This window comes from Brassica napus, chromosome A5, assembly GCF_020379485.1.
Source record: "Brassica napus cultivar Da-Ae chromosome A5, Da-Ae, whole genome shotgun sequence".
Lineage (NCBI taxonomy): Eukaryota > Viridiplantae > Streptophyta > Magnoliopsida > Brassicales > Brassicaceae > Brassica > Brassica napus.
The window spans coordinates 27969512-27989829 of NC_063438.1; the positions used below are offsets into that span (position 1 = coordinate 27969512).

At 38.1% G+C, this 20318-nt stretch overlaps 4 protein-coding genes and 1 non-coding gene across 5 annotated transcripts; all 5 read left to right on the forward strand.

Moving 5' to 3' along the window:
- Positions 1–792: 792 nt before the first annotated feature.
- LOC106453224 (T-complex protein 1 subunit zeta 1) lies at positions 793–4323 on the forward strand. Its single transcript, XM_013895484.3, has 15 exons — positions 793–1051; positions 1154–1217; positions 1408–1543; positions 1669–1820; positions 1910–1957; positions 2059–2151; positions 2296–2402; positions 2480–2594; positions 2669–2755; positions 2989–3193; positions 3300–3394; positions 3488–3556; positions 3642–3749; positions 3864–3982; positions 4074–4323. The coding sequence occupies exons 1-15, from the start codon at positions 918–920 to the stop codon at positions 4147–4149; spliced, it is 1608 nt and encodes a 535-aa protein (XP_013750938.2). The 5' UTR covers positions 793–917; the 3' UTR covers positions 4150–4323.
- A 160-nt stretch (positions 4324–4483) lies between these two features.
- LOC125609154 (14-3-3-like protein GF14 nu) lies at positions 4484–6472 on the forward strand. The gene is made up of 5 exons (XM_048780199.1): positions 4484–4693; positions 5096–5602; positions 5691–5813; positions 5888–6004; positions 6143–6472. The coding sequence occupies exons 2-5, from the start codon at positions 5126–5128 to the stop codon at positions 6209–6211; spliced, it is 786 nt and encodes a 261-aa protein (XP_048636156.1). The 5' UTR covers positions 4484–4693; positions 5096–5125; the 3' UTR covers positions 6212–6472.
- A 2681-nt stretch (positions 6473–9153) lies between these two features.
- LOC106453222 (nijmegen breakage syndrome 1 protein) lies at positions 9154–12097 on the forward strand. Its single transcript, XM_013895482.3, has 13 exons — positions 9154–9279; positions 9508–9561; positions 9642–9906; positions 9990–10081; positions 10152–10282; positions 10365–10411; positions 10489–10597; positions 10691–10777; positions 10855–11026; positions 11103–11503; positions 11574–11638; positions 11722–11818; positions 11903–12097. The coding sequence occupies exons 1-13, from the start codon at positions 9243–9245 to the stop codon at positions 11954–11956; spliced, it is 1611 nt and encodes a 536-aa protein (XP_013750936.2). The 5' UTR covers positions 9154–9242; the 3' UTR covers positions 11957–12097.
- Positions 12098–12847: 750 nt separating this feature from the next.
- TRNAS-AGA lies at positions 12848–12929 on the forward strand. Its single transcript has one exon. It is a non-coding gene; the product is annotated as a tRNA-Ser (tRNA).
- Positions 12930–12968: 39 nt separating this feature from the next.
- On the forward strand, positions 12969–14830 carry LOC125609155 (protein DJ-1 homolog D). The gene is made up of 5 exons (XM_048780200.1): positions 12969–13149; positions 13227–13343; positions 13439–13879; positions 14010–14372; positions 14465–14830. Exons 1-5 carry the CDS (start codon positions 13093–13095, stop codon positions 14651–14653), a joined length of 1167 nt encoding a protein of 388 aa, XP_048636157.1. The 5' UTR covers positions 12969–13092; the 3' UTR covers positions 14654–14830.
- The last annotated feature ends 5488 nt before the right edge of the window (positions 14831–20318 follow it).

The window sequence follows — 20318 nt, forward strand, 5'->3', positions numbered from 1 at the left end:
ATACATTAACACAAATGTAAAAGATGCTTAGAAAATTTAAAACATCACTAAAGATTATAGACTACATTATATAGAGCATTTACCAAAAACTCAATATTTTCGTAAGGGTACATATAGATTTTGAGAAAAATTCCAAAAATATGACAACAATATTGTTTTAATACATAGTTACATCTTTCAATAACATATGCTGATGTTTAAAGAAATTTGAAACCTTTGTTGTCTCCGTTTCTCTAGGGAATATCAATTTTATAGTGGTTAGTTCACTCGTTTAGAGAGTATTTCCAGTTTTACTAAATTAATTGAGAAAATAAAATAAAATGATGTCCATGTACCATGAAAAAGAGTTTAGCATATATTAATACAAATGTATAATGTGGTTATCAATTTTAAAACAAATTTAAAAATTATAGTTTTCAATATATAGAGCATTTACCGAAAACTCAATATTTTGGTAGGGTAATTAAATTGAGTTATCATTTTTTATCTTGATTCTCGTTGTAACATACAGTAAACCAATTTGTTCTGTTCTTTTCCTCTTTTTCACTGTCTGTAAAAATCCAACTTCTCTTTTATATATTGGAGATTGTAAATCTTTGTAAAATGTAATTTTGATAACTTGGATAAATATGAATGCTCTTTAGCCTTTGGAGGTGAAAAAAATTGGAAAATGGGCATGATTAGTGGATACTTGAAAATATTATGGGCTTATCTGCTAACCATTTAGTAAAACCATTTTGCCTTTGGGCCTGTATATTGATGTTTTCCGCTCTATGACAATCCGGCGTCGTTTGACGGATCTACGGGATTCGTCTTGAGCTTCTTCATTTCGCAGCTTCACTAAAAATCACGAGTAAGCTCCCAGAAGAAAAGCCCTAAATCTCTTCTTCGTCGACTCCGATCTCTCATCATCGAAGATGTCTGTGCGTGTGCTGAATCCTAATGCGGAGGTGCTCAACAAAACGGCGGCGCTTCATATGACCATCAACGCCGCTAAAGGTCTACAGGATGTGCTCAAGTCCAATCTCGGTCCCAAGGGAACCATCAAGATGTAAAGTCTCTTCTTCTTAGATCTATGTGATTATCTCTCGGCGTGCCTTCACTTTTTTGTATCCGATACTCAATTGATTTTTGACGCGACTGTATCTATCAGGCTTGTTGGTGGCTCCGGTGATATCAAGCTTACCAAGGACGGCAACACGCTTTTGAAGGAAATGGTGAGTGAGCTCAATAAAGCTAGATCTTGTTTATTAATTGGAATCTAGCTTAGTATCTCTTCTTACTAGTGAAGTGTGTTTGAGGATCTTCTTGCTAATTTTCAAAAATATTGTCACGTGACTGGCCTGCTCTAATGGATAGCTATATAATCTAGGCATTAATTAGTTTTGATAATGCTTATCTTTGCAGCAAATTCAAAATCCCACGGCCATCATGATTGCCAGGACTGCTGTTGCACAGGATGACATTAGTGGTGACGGTACTACTTCCACTGTTATCTTCATCGGTGAGCTCATGAAGCAGTCCGAGCGTTGCATCGATGAAGGTTAGCTCAATTAGCTTGATTGCGACTTGTACTTTGATTTAATGATGATTTACTTCAGCTACCTTGTCATGTTTTTGTTTTTAACCTCGGTGAGAAATGATCCTGATAAGTTAAATGTGTCTCAGGAATGCATCCACGTGTCTTGGTTGATGGTTTCGAGATTGCAAAAAGAGCTACTCTTCAGTTTCTCGATACTTTCAAGACACCTGTGGTTATGGGCGATGAGCCTGATAAAGAGATCCTTAAAATGGTTGCCAGGACGACCCTAAGAACAAAGGTATTCTTCGTTTGATTATATCTATATATCATTTGGTTAGCATTGAAATATGCTCTTCTAACTGCGTTTTTTTTTTCTTGCTGTCTTAGTTGTATGAAGGCTTAGCTGATCAACTGACTGATATTGTTGTTAATTCGGTAAGTTCATTATGCTTTTTACATGTGTATACTAATCTATGAATTAGCTTTGGTTTTTAAGCTTGTTTGTCTTATACTTAGCTTCTTCATGTGCATTACAGGTTCTCTGCATTCGGAAGCCTGAGGAACCTATTGATCTGTTTATGGTTGAGATAATGCACATGCGCCATAAATTTGATGTTGACACACGATTGGTATACCTGATTTATTAGAATTTAAGGATTCTCACTCTATAGAATAACGTAGTATTGGATTGAATCTTTTTGCTGGTCGTGGATCATAAATTCGATCTTTATTTACCTGCTGCTATATCACATGGATTGTTTCTCTTGTATTAGGTTGAGGGGCTTGTTCTGGATCATGGTTCAAGACACCCTGACATGAAGCGACGTGCAGAGAATTGTCACATCCTTACTTGCAATGTGTCACTGGAGTATGAGAAGAGGTGTGTAATAGAAACCTCTGATTGGTTATGAAAGACCGTATATCATTGATTTCTTAGCCTAACTTTGTATATATCAGTGAAATTAATGCAGGTTTTTTCTACTCGAATGCCGAACAGAGGGAAGCCATGGTTACTGCAGAGCGACGTTCAGTTGATGAAAGAGTCAAGAAAATCATTGAGCTGAAGAACAAGGTGGGCTGAAACTACTACATCTAAGTCATATGCTGTAACGCTTCAGATATTTACATGGTCTGTTTTCCATGCAGGTTTGTGCTGGTAACGATAACAGCTTTGTTATCATAAATCAGAAGGGTATTGATCCCCCATCATTGGATCTGCTTGCTAGAGAAGGGGTAAGCTATGACTAATTTTGTATCATTTTCTGGCATCCATAATTGTGAAATCAAGTTAATTGAAATGTTAAGGCAAAATGAATTTAAAAAAATAGAGAAACGATTTTCCACCTAAACGCTTTTAGATGCATGGATCTTTCACTGAGCTTGTTTTTCATTTCGTGCCTCTCGTGTCTATAGGCTGTTACAGTCTATTTATCTTTATGTTTCTTTACGTTTAATTGTTTCTCCAGATAATTGCCCTTCGAAGAGCGAAGAGGAGGAACATGGAACGTTTGGTTTTGGCATGTGGGGGAGAAGCTGTGAACTCTGTTGATGACCTGACCCCGGACTCTCTTGGCTGGGCTGGACTTGTATATGAGCACGTTCTTGGGGAAGAGAAGTACACATTTGTGGAGCAAGTGAAGAATCCTCATTCATGTACTATCCTCATTAAAGGTACAATAGCTTAAACTTCTATCTCTTGGCCCTTAAGTTTTAAAGGTCAGTTTTTCTTTTTACATGCCTTGTCATTGATCATCCGTGAATTACTTGGTGTTTGTAGGGCCTAACGACCACACCATTGCTCAAATTAAGGATGCTGTCCGTGATGGCTTACGATCAGTTAAGAATACATTGGAAGATGAGTGTGTTGTATTAGTAAGTACCTTCTTTTCCTCACAGAGATTAAAGACAATTCCTTTTCAGTGTGGTTGTTGGTTATGTATGCTTATGGTTTGTCATGTTTGGCAGGGAGCCGGGGCTTTTGAAGTTGCAGCTAGACAGCACTTAATGAATGAAGTCAAGAAAACCGTTCAAGGGGTAAGTATTAAGTAATACCCCTCTGCTCCTATAGCAGGTCTTGATTTTTTTCTGTTGCTAATGTGAATTGTGGGGTTAATTGCAGCGAGCTCAGCTCGGTGTAGAAGCTTTTGCTAACGCTCTTCTCGTGGTTCCGAAGACACTAGCTGAAAATGCTGGTCTTGATACACAAGACGTTATCATTTCACTTACGGTATTAGACTTTCATTTCCCTCTTCCGCTATCAAATAATAATGCTCTAAGAGGACAACATATATAAAGTTGTTATTTTATGGTTTGTCTGACTGAATTTGTATTGTGTGTACAGAGTGAGCATGACAAAGGAAACGTCGTGGGAGTAAGCCTGGTGGACGGAGAACCCATCGACCCTCAGCTTGCTGGTATATTCGACAACTACTCGGTGAAACGCCAACTTATCAATTCAGGGTAATGTTCAAAACCAAAACGCAAACATTAAAATTAGACGTTTGAATAATGTTAACAATGAGAAGCCTGAATTGGTAAAAATGTGTTGCAGGCCGGTGATAGCGTCGCAGTTGCTATTAGTGGATGAAGTGATTCGTGCTGGAAGGAATATGAGGAAGCCTACTTAAACAACACTACATGTTATTGTTTTCACCTTATACTCTTTTGTTTCATGTTCTTCTTTCTAGTTTTTGAGTATGTTTTTGAGCTCTCTTTTTTTCTCTTTTCCCATGTACCTTCTGTTTGTAATAGTTACCTCGAATCTCTGTTTTTTTTAATTTATTTTTTCTTTTGGGGTTCTACTCTTTTTCTTGTTTTTTCTTCTCTATTCTTTCTTTAAGTACTTGTGATTTTGGAAAGATAACGAACTTTCATGGAACTGGGAGAAAATGATTATTTTCAAAACAGTAAAGTCCAATTTTCCGACAATGCACGGTGATACTTTAACGATTCCATCATATAAATTATTAATTTTTGGCGGAAATAAAGTCTTTGACGGGTCAACGACGCTAGACACTTGTCACACTCTAATTGGGCCTTCTTCCACGTACTTTCTCCGACAATCAAAGCCCATCTCTTTCCCTTTTTCCCCCTTATTTCTTCTCACTGCCTTCATTTTGCGTCTCAAGACTTCGATCTCGACAAATCCCTAATTCCCAAAACTCCCTCTCGGTAAGCTCCTCCAGATCTCACCTCTCTTTGCTCATACTCCAACGAATCGTACTATCTCTGTCGCTAGATATTGATCTTATCGTTTCGTTTTGTGTACTTGGAAACTTCGTTTGCTATGTTAGTTTTGCTCGTTGTTATAATCTAGATCTGAGCTTATTCACGATCGATTCTTCTGGTTACTTCGCCAGATCTTGCTATGAGTTGGTTTAATCAGTGTCTTTTGACTTTCTAGTGTTAGATTCGTTTGTATTTGTAACTGATCTGCACGAAATGATCGTTACAGTGATGTTAAACTATATTTGAAAACAGGATCTACGAAACGGTGTCGTTTCTATCGATGACTGATCTGTACGATATGCTACTTACAGTGATGATAAACTTCTTTTTTTTTTCTGAAAACAGGATCTATAACAAAGACTGTGATACGAAACGATGTCGTCTCCTCGTGAAGAGAATGTGTACTTAGCCAAGTTAGCCGAGCAAGCCGAGCGTTACGAGGAGATGGTCGAGTTCATGGAGAAAGTCGCCAAGACCGTTGACTCCGAGGAGCTCACCGTCGAAGAGAGGAACCTCTTGTCCGTCGCGTACAAGAACGTGATTGGTGCTAGGAGAGCTTCGTGGAGGATCATTTCTTCTATTGAGCAGAAGGAAGAGAGCAGAGGGAATGAAGATCACGTTGCTATTATCAAGGACTATAGAGGGAAGATCGAGACCGAGCTTAGCAAGATCTGCGATGGGATTTTGAACCTTCTTGATTCTCACCTTGTTCCCGCTGCGTCTTTGGCTGAGTCCAAGGTCTTTTATCTGAAGATGAAGGGGGATTACCATAGGTACCTTGCTGAGTTTAAGACTGGTGCTGAGAGGAAGGATGCTGCTGAGAACACTCTCGTGGCGTACAAGTCAGCTCAGGTAAAAAAGGGTTTTGTCTTGAGAGTAGTTGTAAAAGGGTTTTGTCTTGATGGACGCTTATGTTTTTTTTTTAATTCTTTTGATGTAGGATATTGCACTTGCTGATTTGCCTCCGACTCATCCGATTAGATTGGGGCTTGCTCTTAACTTCTCTGTCTTCTACTATGAGATTCTCAACTCGCCTGACCGCGCTTGCAATCTCGCCAAACAGGTTTGTGTTTTGCCTTGTGTGATGCTCGTTTGCTAGTTTGTGACCGGACCTAATCTTGAAATTGTTTTTCACAGGCTTTTGATGAAGCGATCTCTGAGCTGGACACATTAGGAGAAGAATCATACAAGGACAGCACACTGATCATGCAACTTCTCCGTGACAATCTGACCCTCTGGACTTCTGACATCAATGTATACTATTTGTCTCCATCCCTATAACTTTTCTTTTAACTCCTTATATACACAATATAAAGCATATGTGCATGTGTTTAGCAAGTTCATGTACTGAGAGTTTAATTTTTAATTAAACGTTGTGTTGCTCATTTTCAGGATGAGGCGGGTGGTGATGAGATCAAGGAGGCGTCAAAAGACGAGCCTGAAGAAGGGAAACAAGCTTAGCCGTTGAAGTGACCAGAGAGAGAGTGAGCGAGGCATTATTAAGTATGTATGGATTTGGCTCTTGTTTCTTAAAAACATATGCTATGGGGTTTGTGTGTAGAAGCAGAGAGAAGATCATCATTTGATTTTCTCCTTTGCAAACTCAAAAACTCTCTTCTTTCTTTTTTTGTTGGTTTTCTTTCTAGTGTTTTGAGTCTTTGGTTTTTACTTCGTTGCTTGTTATTTTTTTTTTAGGAAGTGAAGAAACACAACTTTCTATGATTGCTTTCGATTCAACTCTTTTTTTGCCGCCAATTAATCTTTCAACTTAAAAGTAAGAAGGCATGTAAACAAGTAGTGTCCACGAGAGCAAAGTGAGAACCAAGCATTGGTCTACCTTGGAAAGCATATACACTATATCAAAGCGACCTATACCAAATTCAATTTTGATATGGTCTGCAGAGTTCTCATAATGTCAGATAGAAACCATTCAAAAATCTCATCAAGCCATTTCATGAGCTTGTTGACGTTGCTTGGATTGAGAACCGGTTAGGTGAGATTATGGATTTTGGATTTGGGTTCAATGTGGTCTAACTCTCATAACATCGAATTTGCATCAAGTTGTGTTTAACTGTCATTTTAAATCTCAAACTTTTGTTAAATGAACCATATTATACGATGATATTTTTTTTTTTTGAAACACCGAAAACAGAATTAGTCGCTAAAAGCAATGGTTAAACAAAACGGCGTCATGTTGTTTAACCATTGTTTAAAAAAATGGGGAAATAATTATAAAAGCCTACACTCTAAATTTATGATTATTAAAAGCACAAATTTTCATATAAGCAGTTAAAACATCTGATTGTGTTTGAATTTCATTTTAAAACTTGAATTAGACATGTTGTGAAGTGATTAACATAATTTAGAATAAATTCAACTAGTCACTAATAACTACGATAAAGCAGATTTTGTTAGTTTGGTTTTTTGATTTGTCAATATAGAAAATATTATTTATTTTAGTTTATGCAATGTTTGATTAATTATGAATCAAATATCATATAAACTTAGTTGGGAATGAGAGCATCTCTAACTACACATCGTCATGACCAAGGTGAGATAGACATTCTCTTCTCACTAAAAGAGTAGACCATGAATTAACTTCCACCTGCTTACATGTGGTGTTCGTGTTCCAAAAGTAATCAACAAGCTTCAGGTTCTATATTGAAACGTCGGTACCGTGACCGCAAAAAAAGACAGAGTTGATAATGTTTGGTTTGTTCAATCCTCTAAACCGAGTTGCCCATATTTGTTATCCCTAACTGTGTAGAGATGACCTTCTATGGTCAGAAAAATCGTACACATGGTATTAACTTCCACCTGCTTGCATGGGGTGTTAGTGTTCCAAAAGTACTCAACAAACTTCGGCTTCAGTACTGAATTGTATTTACCATGACCACATGAAAATACTGAATTGTGTTATATGTGAATACTTCTCCAGACTCCATTACATAATCCACATTTTCTTCATTTGCTGAGAGTTGTTGAACCTTTGCAGAGAATGGAAAATATACGGGTCGCACTCCTAACATTAACCTAGTGGTGAGCCCATGATCATCTATGGTTGAGTATACACATGTGTTTTGGCTAACCAATGTGAAATCTCTTCCCGCCACGACATGCATCATCTGTAAGTAAATGTGTCAAGATTTTATCGAATAACAGGTTTCAAATTTCAATATTAAACATAATAAAACCATATGAAGGATGTCCCATGCAGCATCAACACTTCTTATAAGTTCTATGTTAGGATATCTTATGCCTAACAGTATTTTAAACCCTCGAAGCCTCATGTCGCATAATAGATGAACATTACCATGAACCATAGTTTTCATTTTCTTGGATGTTATTACGGTATTGACTTGATTAGTCCAACTAAAGTCATCAACTACTCCAAATTAGACATATTATGAAGTGATTAATAGCTTAAAATAAATTCAACTAGCCACTAATAACTACGATAAAGAAAATTTTGTTAGTTTGATTTTTTTTATTTCACTATAAAATATTCTTTATTTTAGTTTATGCAATGTTTAATTAATTATACCAATCAAATGTCAAATAATACTATTATGAAATATATTATAACATCATATTGAACACAAACAACAAAACAAAGAAAATTATAGGGAGCAAGGTTAGTACACAATATCAAACAAGAACTTTATATAACTATTGAAAATAGTATGTCTAATCCTTGAAGACTAAGCGATCTGATCCTTGATGACTAAAAGAAACACTAAAAATGCAAAGGCATGTAATTGTTGAATTAAATCATGCATATAAAACAAAGCAAGTGAGAGTAGTTTTGTAGTAATGACGAAGTATTAGCCTAATTTGGAAAATAAAATAATTGTTCGATTGTAGGTACTGAAAAATAGTGGTAGATTTTTACTTGATCATAAGATTTTTCTCAATGTTCTCATACCGCATCCGACCCCATTTCATGTTTTGGTGATTGGTTTCTCTAACTAATTGTTATATTTTTGATGTAATTACAATAGACTAAACGCTATTTTTTTAATTAAATACAACTTGCAAAGAAGCTTTGGTAAAAGATTTTAACTACTTTTGTTATCAAAAGCGCATTGGGTAAAGCTGTTGGTATGAGTTTTTCAATATTTCGAATAACGAAAATTAGTGCATTTGTGAGATATTTATTAATTGCTGGCTGAGAACCGGTTGGTTGAGATGATGTGATTTTGGATTTGAGGTCACTGTGCTTCTCTTTTAATTTGGGTTATATTGAACCATGTAAGAAACCAAAATAAACCGAGACCTTCCCGGTTTAATTTCAAAACCTACATAAAGTTCGATTGTAACTGGTTTAGATACAAAACCGGTATTATAAACAAATAAACCAAAGAATCTTCGGTTAGTTTTAGAAACCGGTCTCCTTTGATTAAAACCCAGTAAATAAATACACACACTCTCCGCAGAAAGTAGAAAAACCATCTCGAACACGAACAATTTCTTGGAGCGAATCAATCAATCAATGGTTTGGGGTCTCTTTCCCGTTGATCCTCTCTCAGGTTACCTTTTTTTTTTCTCTCTAACGCCTATCACAGTATGTTTTTTATTTAAATAGTGTGAAATCGTTCGTGTATTGCCTTGCAAATGGAAAAGAGTTTTGTTTGCTTGCTTCTATGTTCAAATATTTAGTCATTACGCAGCTCTGAACTATGTTCAAGTGTTAATTTCATTCAAGCGAGTTTTGGACCCATGATTGGTTGTATAATGATATTAGTCTTGTGTCTCAGGTGAAGATAAATACTATATCTTTTCAAAAGGGACTTACAAGATTGGTCGCAAAGGTATTCTTACATAACTTTAATCCTCTTTCTTGTTCCTTGTTTGATATAAATATGTGACTATGGTGTTGTTTATTGTATAGGATGTGACATCATTATCAATAAGGATAAGGGAGTGTCTAGGATCCACGCAGAGTTAACTTTCGACGCAACAGTTGCCTCAACCTCTCGCAGGAATAAATCTCCCGACACCTCATTTGTTATCCGTGTCAAAGATTGTTCAAAGTATGGCACTTTTATCAAAACTGACCCCGGGACAAAAGACAAAGTCCATGAGCTACCTAACAAGGAGAGGATTCTCAGTGATGGAGATGTTATCACCTTTGGTACTGGTGCAGCTACTTACAGGTATTATTACTAGCTAGTCCAATCTGATATATTTTTTGTTAACATGGCTTTAATCTGTTTCATTTCGAATAAAATCAATGCAGGTTGTCTTTGATCCCGCTGGTGTTTTACTACTGCCCTTCCTCTGAGACCTTTAAGGTGGATCGGTCCGTACAAGATGCAGTTTCATCAATCGGTTAGTGACAAACGTTATGCAAGTAAACTTGGTTCTTGTAGTTTTATACTTAACTATGTTGATTACTTAGGTGCTCGTATTGCTCCTACATTGAGTGATGAGTGCACACATGTTCTTGTTGAGCCGCGTATGCAAGTGAATGAAGCTCTACTCAATGCAGTTTTAGCCCAAAAACCCATCATTTTGACGAATTGGGTTAAGGTATGTCAGAGAATACATTTCTCACCCCTCGTTTGCTGGTTTATTAATGGGTTCTATAACTTTCAGTGGTTTTGTTTTGTAGCTTCTTGGAGAGAAAAGTATCCGCAGCGAGTTTCCTGGAAACAGTCAGTGAGTATTGTCTCAATGCTTTTATGTAGTTACAGAACAAACTCTGCAGTTACTGACATGCTAATTTATAAATACAGGTACAGACCATCAGTGATGGTGGAAGAAGCTTTGGTGGATGTAATGGAACAAAACATCCGTGAAAAATGTCTAGAAGGATTCACCTTTGTGTTGGAATCAACAGACATGGTATAATCTCTTATCTTGATGTTGATGAACATGCATTTACCTATTCTTTCCCTCTTTGTTTCATATTTGTCTCTATTTTTTTCCCTTATGCAGTACAGGTTTGGTAGCAGCTTCCCGTCTTTACTCAAAGTATGCGGCGCAGAGACTGTTGCCGTAGCAGAGATCAGCTCCATGAGTCAGGTTTGTGTGTTTTCTATTGTTTTGGCTCATTTGGTCTTTCTGTAAGTAGCCATAACAAACCATAATCAACTTTACAGGAGTCTCAGTATGGAGAAACTAATCGGATGATATGTGTCATCCCAGTAAGCTCAGGAGACAAGTTTGCCCGTTTGAAGCATCTCAGTCTGTTATCTAGAGTGAACGAGATGGACTTAATAAGTGCTGTCTTGTCTGGAAATCTACCTTCGACTTCGTTGATACCACCTTCTGGTGAGTACACACTGTCACACACACAAAGCCAAACATATTTGTTAAACTCTTATCTGAAACATTTCCCTGTTTGTAGTTGTGATTTCATCATCGTGCTCCACGGATGAGACAGTGGTAGCAGACTCTGATGTCGAAGAGGAAGAAACAACATCGTCAGTTCATATGATCGACGCCACCGAGAAGGCGGAAACACCAGAGGAGCCTCCTGCTGCGATAGTGATAGAAGAGAGTCCGGTTACAGCAGTGGAAGAAACTATGAATTTGAACGAGTTCAAAAGCGTGAACTTATCGGCAGATACCGAAATGAAAGACTACAATGATGTGACGACAATCAAAAGGGATCGTAACGATGAGCCTGAATGTGGCAACTCGGAGGTTATCTACACTCAACATCTCATTGTTAGGGATTTGCGGTCAATAAGAGATGTCCGGTCTACAGGAGTGGAAGGAGTTGTTGACTTCAAGCGATTTAGAAAGGTATTAGAAAGCCTTTGGATTCTGAACAAATGATTATGTTTGCGAGATTAATGAGTTTTTGTTTTGTTAGGGGAATGTTATAATATCAGGAAACAGCTTCAGTAGTCTAATACCTTTCGCCAAGGATCCATACAAGTAATCTTAAGTCCCTTTTAGCTCCTAGTGGTTTCTCTTTCTCCTCTTTTGTTTACTTAAACCTTTTGTTTTGGTGATGCCAGAGAGTACGATACCAGTGAAGTGACGGACTTTATGAAAGAAGAGAAGAAGAGGAAGCAGAGAGAAGCCGTTGCAGAGGACTTGTTCAACAATGAAAAGGTTTCAATCAAACAACATCATCATCTTGCATTGCATCAAAATTTATTGAGCAATTTTATTTACACTTTATAATTGAATCTGCAGGCTAGAAAGCGTGGAACGGCTGGTTCCATCAGCGGGTTTCTCACTCGAAGTTGAGGTTTCAAGGTGAATATGAAATGGTTATTGTGAGATAATTACTCATGGTTGTTTGTTAATCTTCAAGAATCAAAATGGTTATTTGTCTGTCAACTCTACTTTTTAATCTTTAAACTAAAATTCAAGAGGAATTTAGTGGCATGTGGGGTTACAAATACACTATCACCCGTTTATAGAGTCTTTAATTAGGCTACAAAAGTGTTTAATTTGTGATTTAATTATAATTAGGTGAATATATATATATATATACCAAATTACCAGACCATCAAGGCATCAACACTAGTAATAAGATCTCAGAGGGTTATAATCTGTGGATTCATCATCATTTTCAAACAAAAAGACTGCCTCTGTTTCATCCAGAGGGTCTTCGACTACAAAAATCTAAATTCTATACACCAAATGGAATTGGAATATTTGTTTATGTATTCATGTAGAGAGAAGAAGCCATTAAGGAGCTCAAACAATTGTATGCATTTTGGTTTCGTCTGTATGAAAGAGAATACACCTCTTATCATGTCTGTAACCTTCATCTATCATAACACCAGACAAAGACAAATCAGAGAGAACATCATGTATAGCCTCTGCTTGTGGATGCAACAACTCGTCATAACGCTAAATGGCTTCTCGTATTAGAGATTCCAATATGTATTGGGAAGAAACTTCTGTTTCATGACGAGAGATTTAAAATCAAAAGAGCAAAATGTCAATCACAAAGTACATGACTGTGTAATCTAGTGCGTTGTGTGACCTTTTTATCCAGCCATTTTTTGACGTAAAAGTTCATTCAACTGAGCAGCTTTCTTTCATTTTTATTTGGCCATTTGGACTAGGGAATATTATTGTTGGGGAAGTCTTTTTTATCAGGTAGGCAAGATATTGATGTAAACAAGAGTGGACGTGCCGGAGTGGTTATCGGGCATGACTAGAAATCATGTGGGCTTTGCCCGCGCAGGTTCGAATCCTGCCGTTCACGTTTTTTTATTCTTATTAAATCCATTATAATATTGTTTTTTTTTTAACACGCGTGCTCCACTCGTCCCTAAACGTCGCTGTTAACCAGATCTCTCCAGAATGTCATAACAACAACGCACCTTCAAGCAGAATCTCTCTCTCTCTCTCTCTCTGTCTAGCTGAAAATGGCGAACTCGAGAACTGTTCTGATCTTATGCGGTGACTACATGGAAGACTATGAGGTTCTCTTCTTCCTCTACTACTTTTTTTTTCCTTTCTTCGGTGTTCTTATATATACTAGCTTGTGCTTCTCTCTCAGGTGATGGTCCCGTTCCAGGCTTTGCAAGCTTTCGGAGTCTCAGTCCACACCGTCTGCCCCGGTAAAAAGTCTGGTGACTCTTGCCCCACCGCTGTTCACGACTTCTGTGGCCACCAGGTCTCTCGATCTCGATGTGATCTACTGATAAACTTCATTTTTCAAATTGTAGGAGAAACTGTGTTGACGTATTTTTCTGATTTGATCACTTGCAGACCTATTCCGAGTCGCGAGGTCACAACTTCACTCTCAACGCGACGTTTGACGAAGTTGACCTCACCAAGTACGATGGATTGGTTATACCAGGAGGCCGTGCTCCTGAATACCTCTCCATGAATGCATCCGTTGTTGACTTGGTTAAACAGTTTTCAAGCTCTGGAAAGCCCATAGCCTCTATTTGCCACGGGCAGTTGATACTAGCAGCTGCTGACACAGTTAACGGTCGAAGCTGCACAGCTTATGCAACTGTTGGACCTGCTCTAATCGCTGCAGGTGCCAAGTGGGTGGAACCAGTGACACCTGATGTCTGTGTTGTTGATGGTAGTTTGATCACTGCGGCTACCTATGAGGGACATCCTGAGTTTATCCAGCTTTTTGTCAAGGCCATGGGCGGTAAAATAACTGGAGCTAATAAAAGAATCTTGTTTCTTTGTGGGGTAAGTGACTTTACTACTTTTATTGTCTCAGTTTATTAGTAGTCATGGTTTATAATTTGTTGTTAAGTAAAATACGCACTTGGGTCCCTATAAACATTACAGTTTTGGTTTTTTTTTTTGACCTTTGCAGGATTATATGGAAGACTATGAAGTCAAAGTTCCATTTCAGTCCCTTCAAGCTTTGGGGTGTCAAGTTGATGCGGTTTGTCCGGAGAAAAAGGCTGGTGATCGCTGCCCAACTGCAATCCATGACTTTGAGGGTGACCAAACTTACAGTGAAAAGCCAGGCCATACTTTTGGTTTAACTGCTAGTTTTGATGGAGTAGATTCCTCCAGTTATGATGCTCTGGTGATTCCAGGGGGCAGAGCTCCTGAATATCTGGCCTTGAACCAACACGTCCTTAACGTAGTTAAAGAGTTTATGAATTCTGGGAAACCAGTTGCATCTATCTGCCACGGACAACAGATCTTAGCTGCTGCTGGTGTCCTAAAGGTCAGTTTTGCTCCACTACAATTTGTATAATTATGAAATTGTTTGAGAAAACTGATATATCTGATTTCATGTTAACCTGGTCACTGATGCAGGGAAGGAAATGCACTGCTTATCCAGCAGTGAAACTGAATGTGGTGCTTGGAGGAGGAAGTTGGTTAGAACCAGATCCAATTCACCGGTGCTTCACCGACGGGAATCTGGTAACTGGGGCAGCATGGCCAGGACACCCAGAGTTTGTGTCACAGCTAATGCTTTTGTTGGGAGTTCAGGTTTCATTCTAGATATGTAAACCGTCCCTTTCATGTGGAATCTTTCAAAACCAACTCGTCTGCTAATGTAATGTGTGTAAAAACTTGTGGCTTATGTTATTATGCTACTGCAGTCTCTCATGTTGAGGTTTTGAGTCTTTGATGTTTGTCTAAGTTGGAAATAAAGTTTATGAGATTTTCTTTCTTTTACATTCAGGGAGTATAGTAATAGAAGATTGGCATATTATGATAACTTAGTGGTAGTGTAAACAGTTTATTAAAAGCACAAATTTTCATATAAACAGTTAAAAACATTCGATTGTGTTTAAATTTCATTTTAAAACTTGAACTTATGTTGACTAATCTAAATTAGACATACTGTTAAGTGATTAATATAACTTAAAATAAATTCAACTACTCACTAATAACTACGATTAAGCAAATTTTATAAGTTTAGTTTTTTGATTTGTCAATATAAAATATTATTTATTTTAGTTTATGCAATGTTTGATTAATAAACCAAATGTTATATAAACTTAGTTGGGAATGAGAGTATCTCTGACTAAACAACGTCATGACCAAGATGAGACGATCTTCTCTTCTTATGAAGAGAGTAGACCATGAATTAACTTCCACCTACTTATATGCGGTGTTCGTGTTCCAAAAGTAGTCAACAAGCTTCGGTTTCTATACTGGAATGTCGGTACCGTGACCACAAGAAAAGACAGATTTGGTAATGTTTGGTTTGTTCTATCCCCTGAACCGAGTTGACCATAGATGATATCCCCGACTGTGTAGAGGCACCATCTCTTGTTAGAAAGATTGTAGATCTTGTATTAACTTCCACATGCTTGCATGTGGTGTTAGTGTTCCAAAAGTACTCAACAAGCTTCGACTTCAGTACTGGATCGTCTGTACCGTGACCGCATGAAAAGACTGAGTTGTGGCCATATGTGAATATTTCTCCAGACTCCATTACATAAGCCACATTCTCCTCATTTGGTGAAACCTGTTGAACCTTTGCAGAGAATGAGAAATATACGGGTCGCACTCATTTCAGTGTGTACCATCGCATAATAGATTAATATTACCATGAACCACAGTTTTCATTTGCTTGGATGTCATTACGGTATTAACGTGAGTAGTCCAACTAAATTCATCAACTACTCCAAATTAGACATATTGTGAAGTGATTAATAGCTTAAAATAAATTCAACTAGTCACTAATAACTATGATTTAGCAAATTTTGTTTGTTTGATTTCTTATTTGTCACTATAAAATATTTTTTTTTAGTTTATGCAATGTTTAATTAACTATACCAATCAAATATCAAATAATACTATTATGAAATGTATGATAACATCATATTGAACACGAACAACAAAACAAAGAAAATTATAGGGAGCAAGGTTAGTACACAATATCAAACAAGAACTCTATATAACTTTTGAAAATAGTATGTCTAATTCTTGAAGACTAAACTATTTGATCCTTGATGACTAAAAGAAACACTAAAAATGCAAAGGCATGTATTTGTTGAATTAAATCATGCATATAAAATAAAGCAAGTGAGAGTAGTTTTGTAGTAACGACGAAGTGTTAGCCTAATTTGGAAAATACAACAATTGTTCGATTGTAGGTACTTAAAAATAGTGGTAGATTTTACTTGATCATAAGATTTTTCTCAGTGTTCTCATACCGCATCCGGCCCCATTTCATGTTTTGGTGATTAGTTTCTCTAGCTTATTGTCATATTTTCGATGTAATTACAATAGACTAAACGCTGTTTTTTTTAATTAAATAGATCCTTGCAAAGAAGCTTTGGTAAAAGATTTTAACTACTTTTGTTATCGAAAGCTTTGGGTAAAGTTGTTGGTATGAGTTTTTCAATATTTCAATAACGAAAATTAGTGCATTTGTATTTATTAATTGTTGGCTACCAATTGGAACATCAACATCAATTAGTGCGTTAGTGTTTAGCTCATTGAGGTTGCTTGGCTGAGAACCGGTTAGTTGAGATGATGTGATTTTGGATTTGAGTTCAGTGTTCACTGATGCTATATCTGATTTGATGTTCACTGATGCAGGGAAGGAAATGCACTGCTTATCCAGCAGTGAAACTGAATGTGGTGCTTGGAGGAGTAACTTGGTTAGAACCAGATCCAATCCACCGATGCTTCACTGACGGGAATCTGGTAATTGGCGCAGCATGACCAGGACACCCAGAGTTTGTGTCACAGCTAATGGTTTTGTTGGGCGTTCAGGTTTCGTTCTAGTTATGTAAACCTTCCCTTTCACGAGGAATCAACTTGTCTGCTATGTAATATGTGTAAAACTTGTGGCTCATGTCATTATGTTACTGCAGTCTTTCATGTTGAGGTTTTGTGTCTTTGATGTTTGTCTATGTTAAACTATAATCTAATCTCTCCTTAATACATTTACATAAGTTAGTTATTTATGTTATTACACAAAGAGTTGTAACTCTTCAAGTTGTGTCCTTTAGTATAAAGAGTTGTGTCTCTTATACTTGTATTGATTCGATCTCTATATAAAGATCAATCATCTGTTGTAAACAAATTACCGAATCTCAATAATACAAAAGTATTTTCAGAAAAGTTTATAAGCCTGAAACGTCTATCTTATTCTTTCTCTCGAACTCGTGTGTAACACACTGTGATCGTTGTGTAACACAAGCGGTTGGTAAAAGATTAACATGGTATCAGAGCTTTACGTTTGAGAGGACAAAGGAAAAAGCACTAGTAAGAGAAACACTTGGCGTGGAGAAAAGGAGGCTAGAGGATTTTGTCATACGATTTCGGAATCATTCGAAACGATGAAGAATCAAGTAATCCCCATATTTGATGGAGAGAAGTACGACTTCTGGAGCATCAAGATGACAACCATTCTCAAGACCAGGAAGTTATGGTCTGTGGTTGAAGAAGGCGTAGCAGCCCCACCAGCACAAGTGGATGAAACCCCTGAAACAGCAAGGGCAAGATCGCTTAGAGAAGAAGCGATGATGAACGATACATTGGCTTTGCAAATCTTGCAAACTGCTGTATCGGATCATATATTCTCACGGATTGCAGCAGCATCAACATCCAAAGAGGCGTGGGATGCATTGAAGGAGGAGTATGAAGGCTCTCCTCAAGTTCGTTTGATTAAACTTCAAACATTGCGAAGGGAGTATGAGAATCTGAAGATGTATGAGAATGAAGACATTAAGGTCTTCACAGATAAGATAGTTGAATTGGCAAATCAATTAACTTATCATGGTGAACAGAAGTCAGATGTTCAACTCATACAGAAGATACTCATCTCTCTCCCAGCCAAGTTCGATAGCATAGTCAGTGTGTTGGAGCAAACAAGCGATTTGACTTCAACAAAGATGACAGAGTTGATCGGGATCTTGAAGGCTCATGAAGCAAGGCTGGCTGCAAGAGAAGAAAGCACCAGTGAAGGAGCATTCGATGCTCGTGTTAAACACAAAAATTCTGGTGTTACACAAGACAACTCAAAGCGCCAAGGAGGCAAGAAGTGGTGCGGTTTCTGCAAGAGAAACAACCACAATGAGAGCGAGTGTTGGAGGAAACAGAAGAAGGAAGATCCAAAGAAGGATCACAGAAGTAACAAGGAGTGTTACAATTGTGGCAAGTTAGGCCACTTTGCAAATCAGTGCTACTCAAAGAAGAAAGAGAAGGCACATGTGAGTCTCGAAGAAGATTCAAATGAAGATCACATGTTGTTCAGTGCGAGCGAAGCAGCAACAACAGTGATGGAAGATGTCTGGTTAGTAGACAGTGGAGCAACTAATCATATGACAAAGGAGGAGAGTTACTTCTCAAAGCTTGATAGGAGTATCAAGGTTCCAATAAAGATTGGAAATGGAAGCACAGTCATGACAGCCGGTAAAGGAGACATTACCGTCATGACTAAAGGTGGCAAGAAGACCATCAGAAATGTATTCTTGGTTCCGGGTTTGGCGAAAAATTTGTTGAGTGTTCCACAAATTGTTTCAAGCGGATACCGGGTGAGTTTCCAAGAGAAGAGATGCATCATAGATGATGCAAAAGGAAGGAGGATAATGGATATCCCAATGACTCACAAAAGCTATCGAATCAGGATGAGTTCGGCTCAGGTAGAAGAGGCCTTGAGCGCTAGTGAGCAAGGAAAGATGGAGACATGGCACAAGAGACTTGGTCATGTAGGCGACAAAAGGTTGCAACAAATGCAAGACAAAGACTTGGTAAAGGGATTACCAAAGTTTAAAGTCAAGAAGGAAGCATGTGAGGCGTGTAGACTTGGAAAGCAATCACGCAAAAGCTTCCCAAAGGAATCTCAAACTAAGACAAGAGAGAAGCTTGAGATTGTACATACGGATGTATGTGGGCCGATGCAGCACCAGTCTGTTGATGGAAGCCGATACTTTTTGCTATTCTTGGATGATCATACTCACATGTGTTGGGTATACTTCATGAAGCAAAAGTCAGAGACATTCTCACTGTTCAAGAAGTTCAAAGCAATGGTGGAGAAGCAGTCGGATTGTACCATCAAGACACTGAGATCAGATGGAGGTGGTGAGTTCACTTCACGAGAATTCAACCGGTTCTGTGAAGAAGAAGGAATCAATAAGCAAGTCACCTTGCCTTATTCACCACAACAAAATGGTGCAGCGGAGCGCATGAATAGGACCTTGGTGGAGATGGCTAGATCTATGTTGGCAGAACAAGACTTACCGCTCAAGTTATGGGCAGAAGCGGTATACACTGCCTCATATCTTCAAAACCGTCTGCCATCAAAGGCAATAGAAGAAGATGTCACTCCTATAGAGAAGTGGTGTGGACACAAGCCAGATGTGTCACACATGAGAATGTTTGGTAGCATATGCTACATACATATCCCAAATCAAAAGAGGAGGAAGCTAGACGTCAAGGCAAAGCGTGGAGTCTTTGTTGGATATAGCAACCAATCCAAAGGCTATAGAGTTCTCATTTTGGAGAATGAGAAGATTGAAGTATCAAGAGATGTCGAGTTTGAAGAAGGAAAGAAGTGGGATTGGAAAAGGCAAGAAGAAGTGAGGAAGACATTGGAGTTGTCTATGGAAGACTCTCACTCGCCTGAGGATCAAACCGAAGGTGCATCCAGTCCTGAGGAACAAACCGAAGGTGCATCCAGTCCTGAGGAACAATTTGGAGGTACTTTCAGCCCTATTTCTTTTCAAAATGATGATCATGATACTAGTAGTGGAGATGAAGAAACTTCTGAGGCACCAAGGAAGTTCAAGTCCATGGTTGATATCATGGAAAGGGCACCGAGAGTAGAGCTTGATGAAGCGGCTCAAGCTATAGAAGCTTGTCTTCATGCAAATGAAGAACCATACACTTATGATGAAGCGTGTGGTACCAAGGAATGGAGAGAAGCAATGAATGAGGAGATAGCCATGATTGAGAAGAACAAGACGTGGGAACTAGTGGACAAGCCAAAGAAGAAGAATGTGATAAGTGTGAAGTGGATCTACAAGATCAAGACCGATGCAAACGGCAATCACATCAAGCACAAGGCGCGGCTAGTTGCAAGAGGGTTCTCTCAAGAGTATGGTGTTGACTACCTTGAGACGTTTGCCCTGTCTCAAGACATGATACAATACGAGCCATACTTGCCTATGCGGCTCAGATGAAGTGGCAATTGTATCAGATG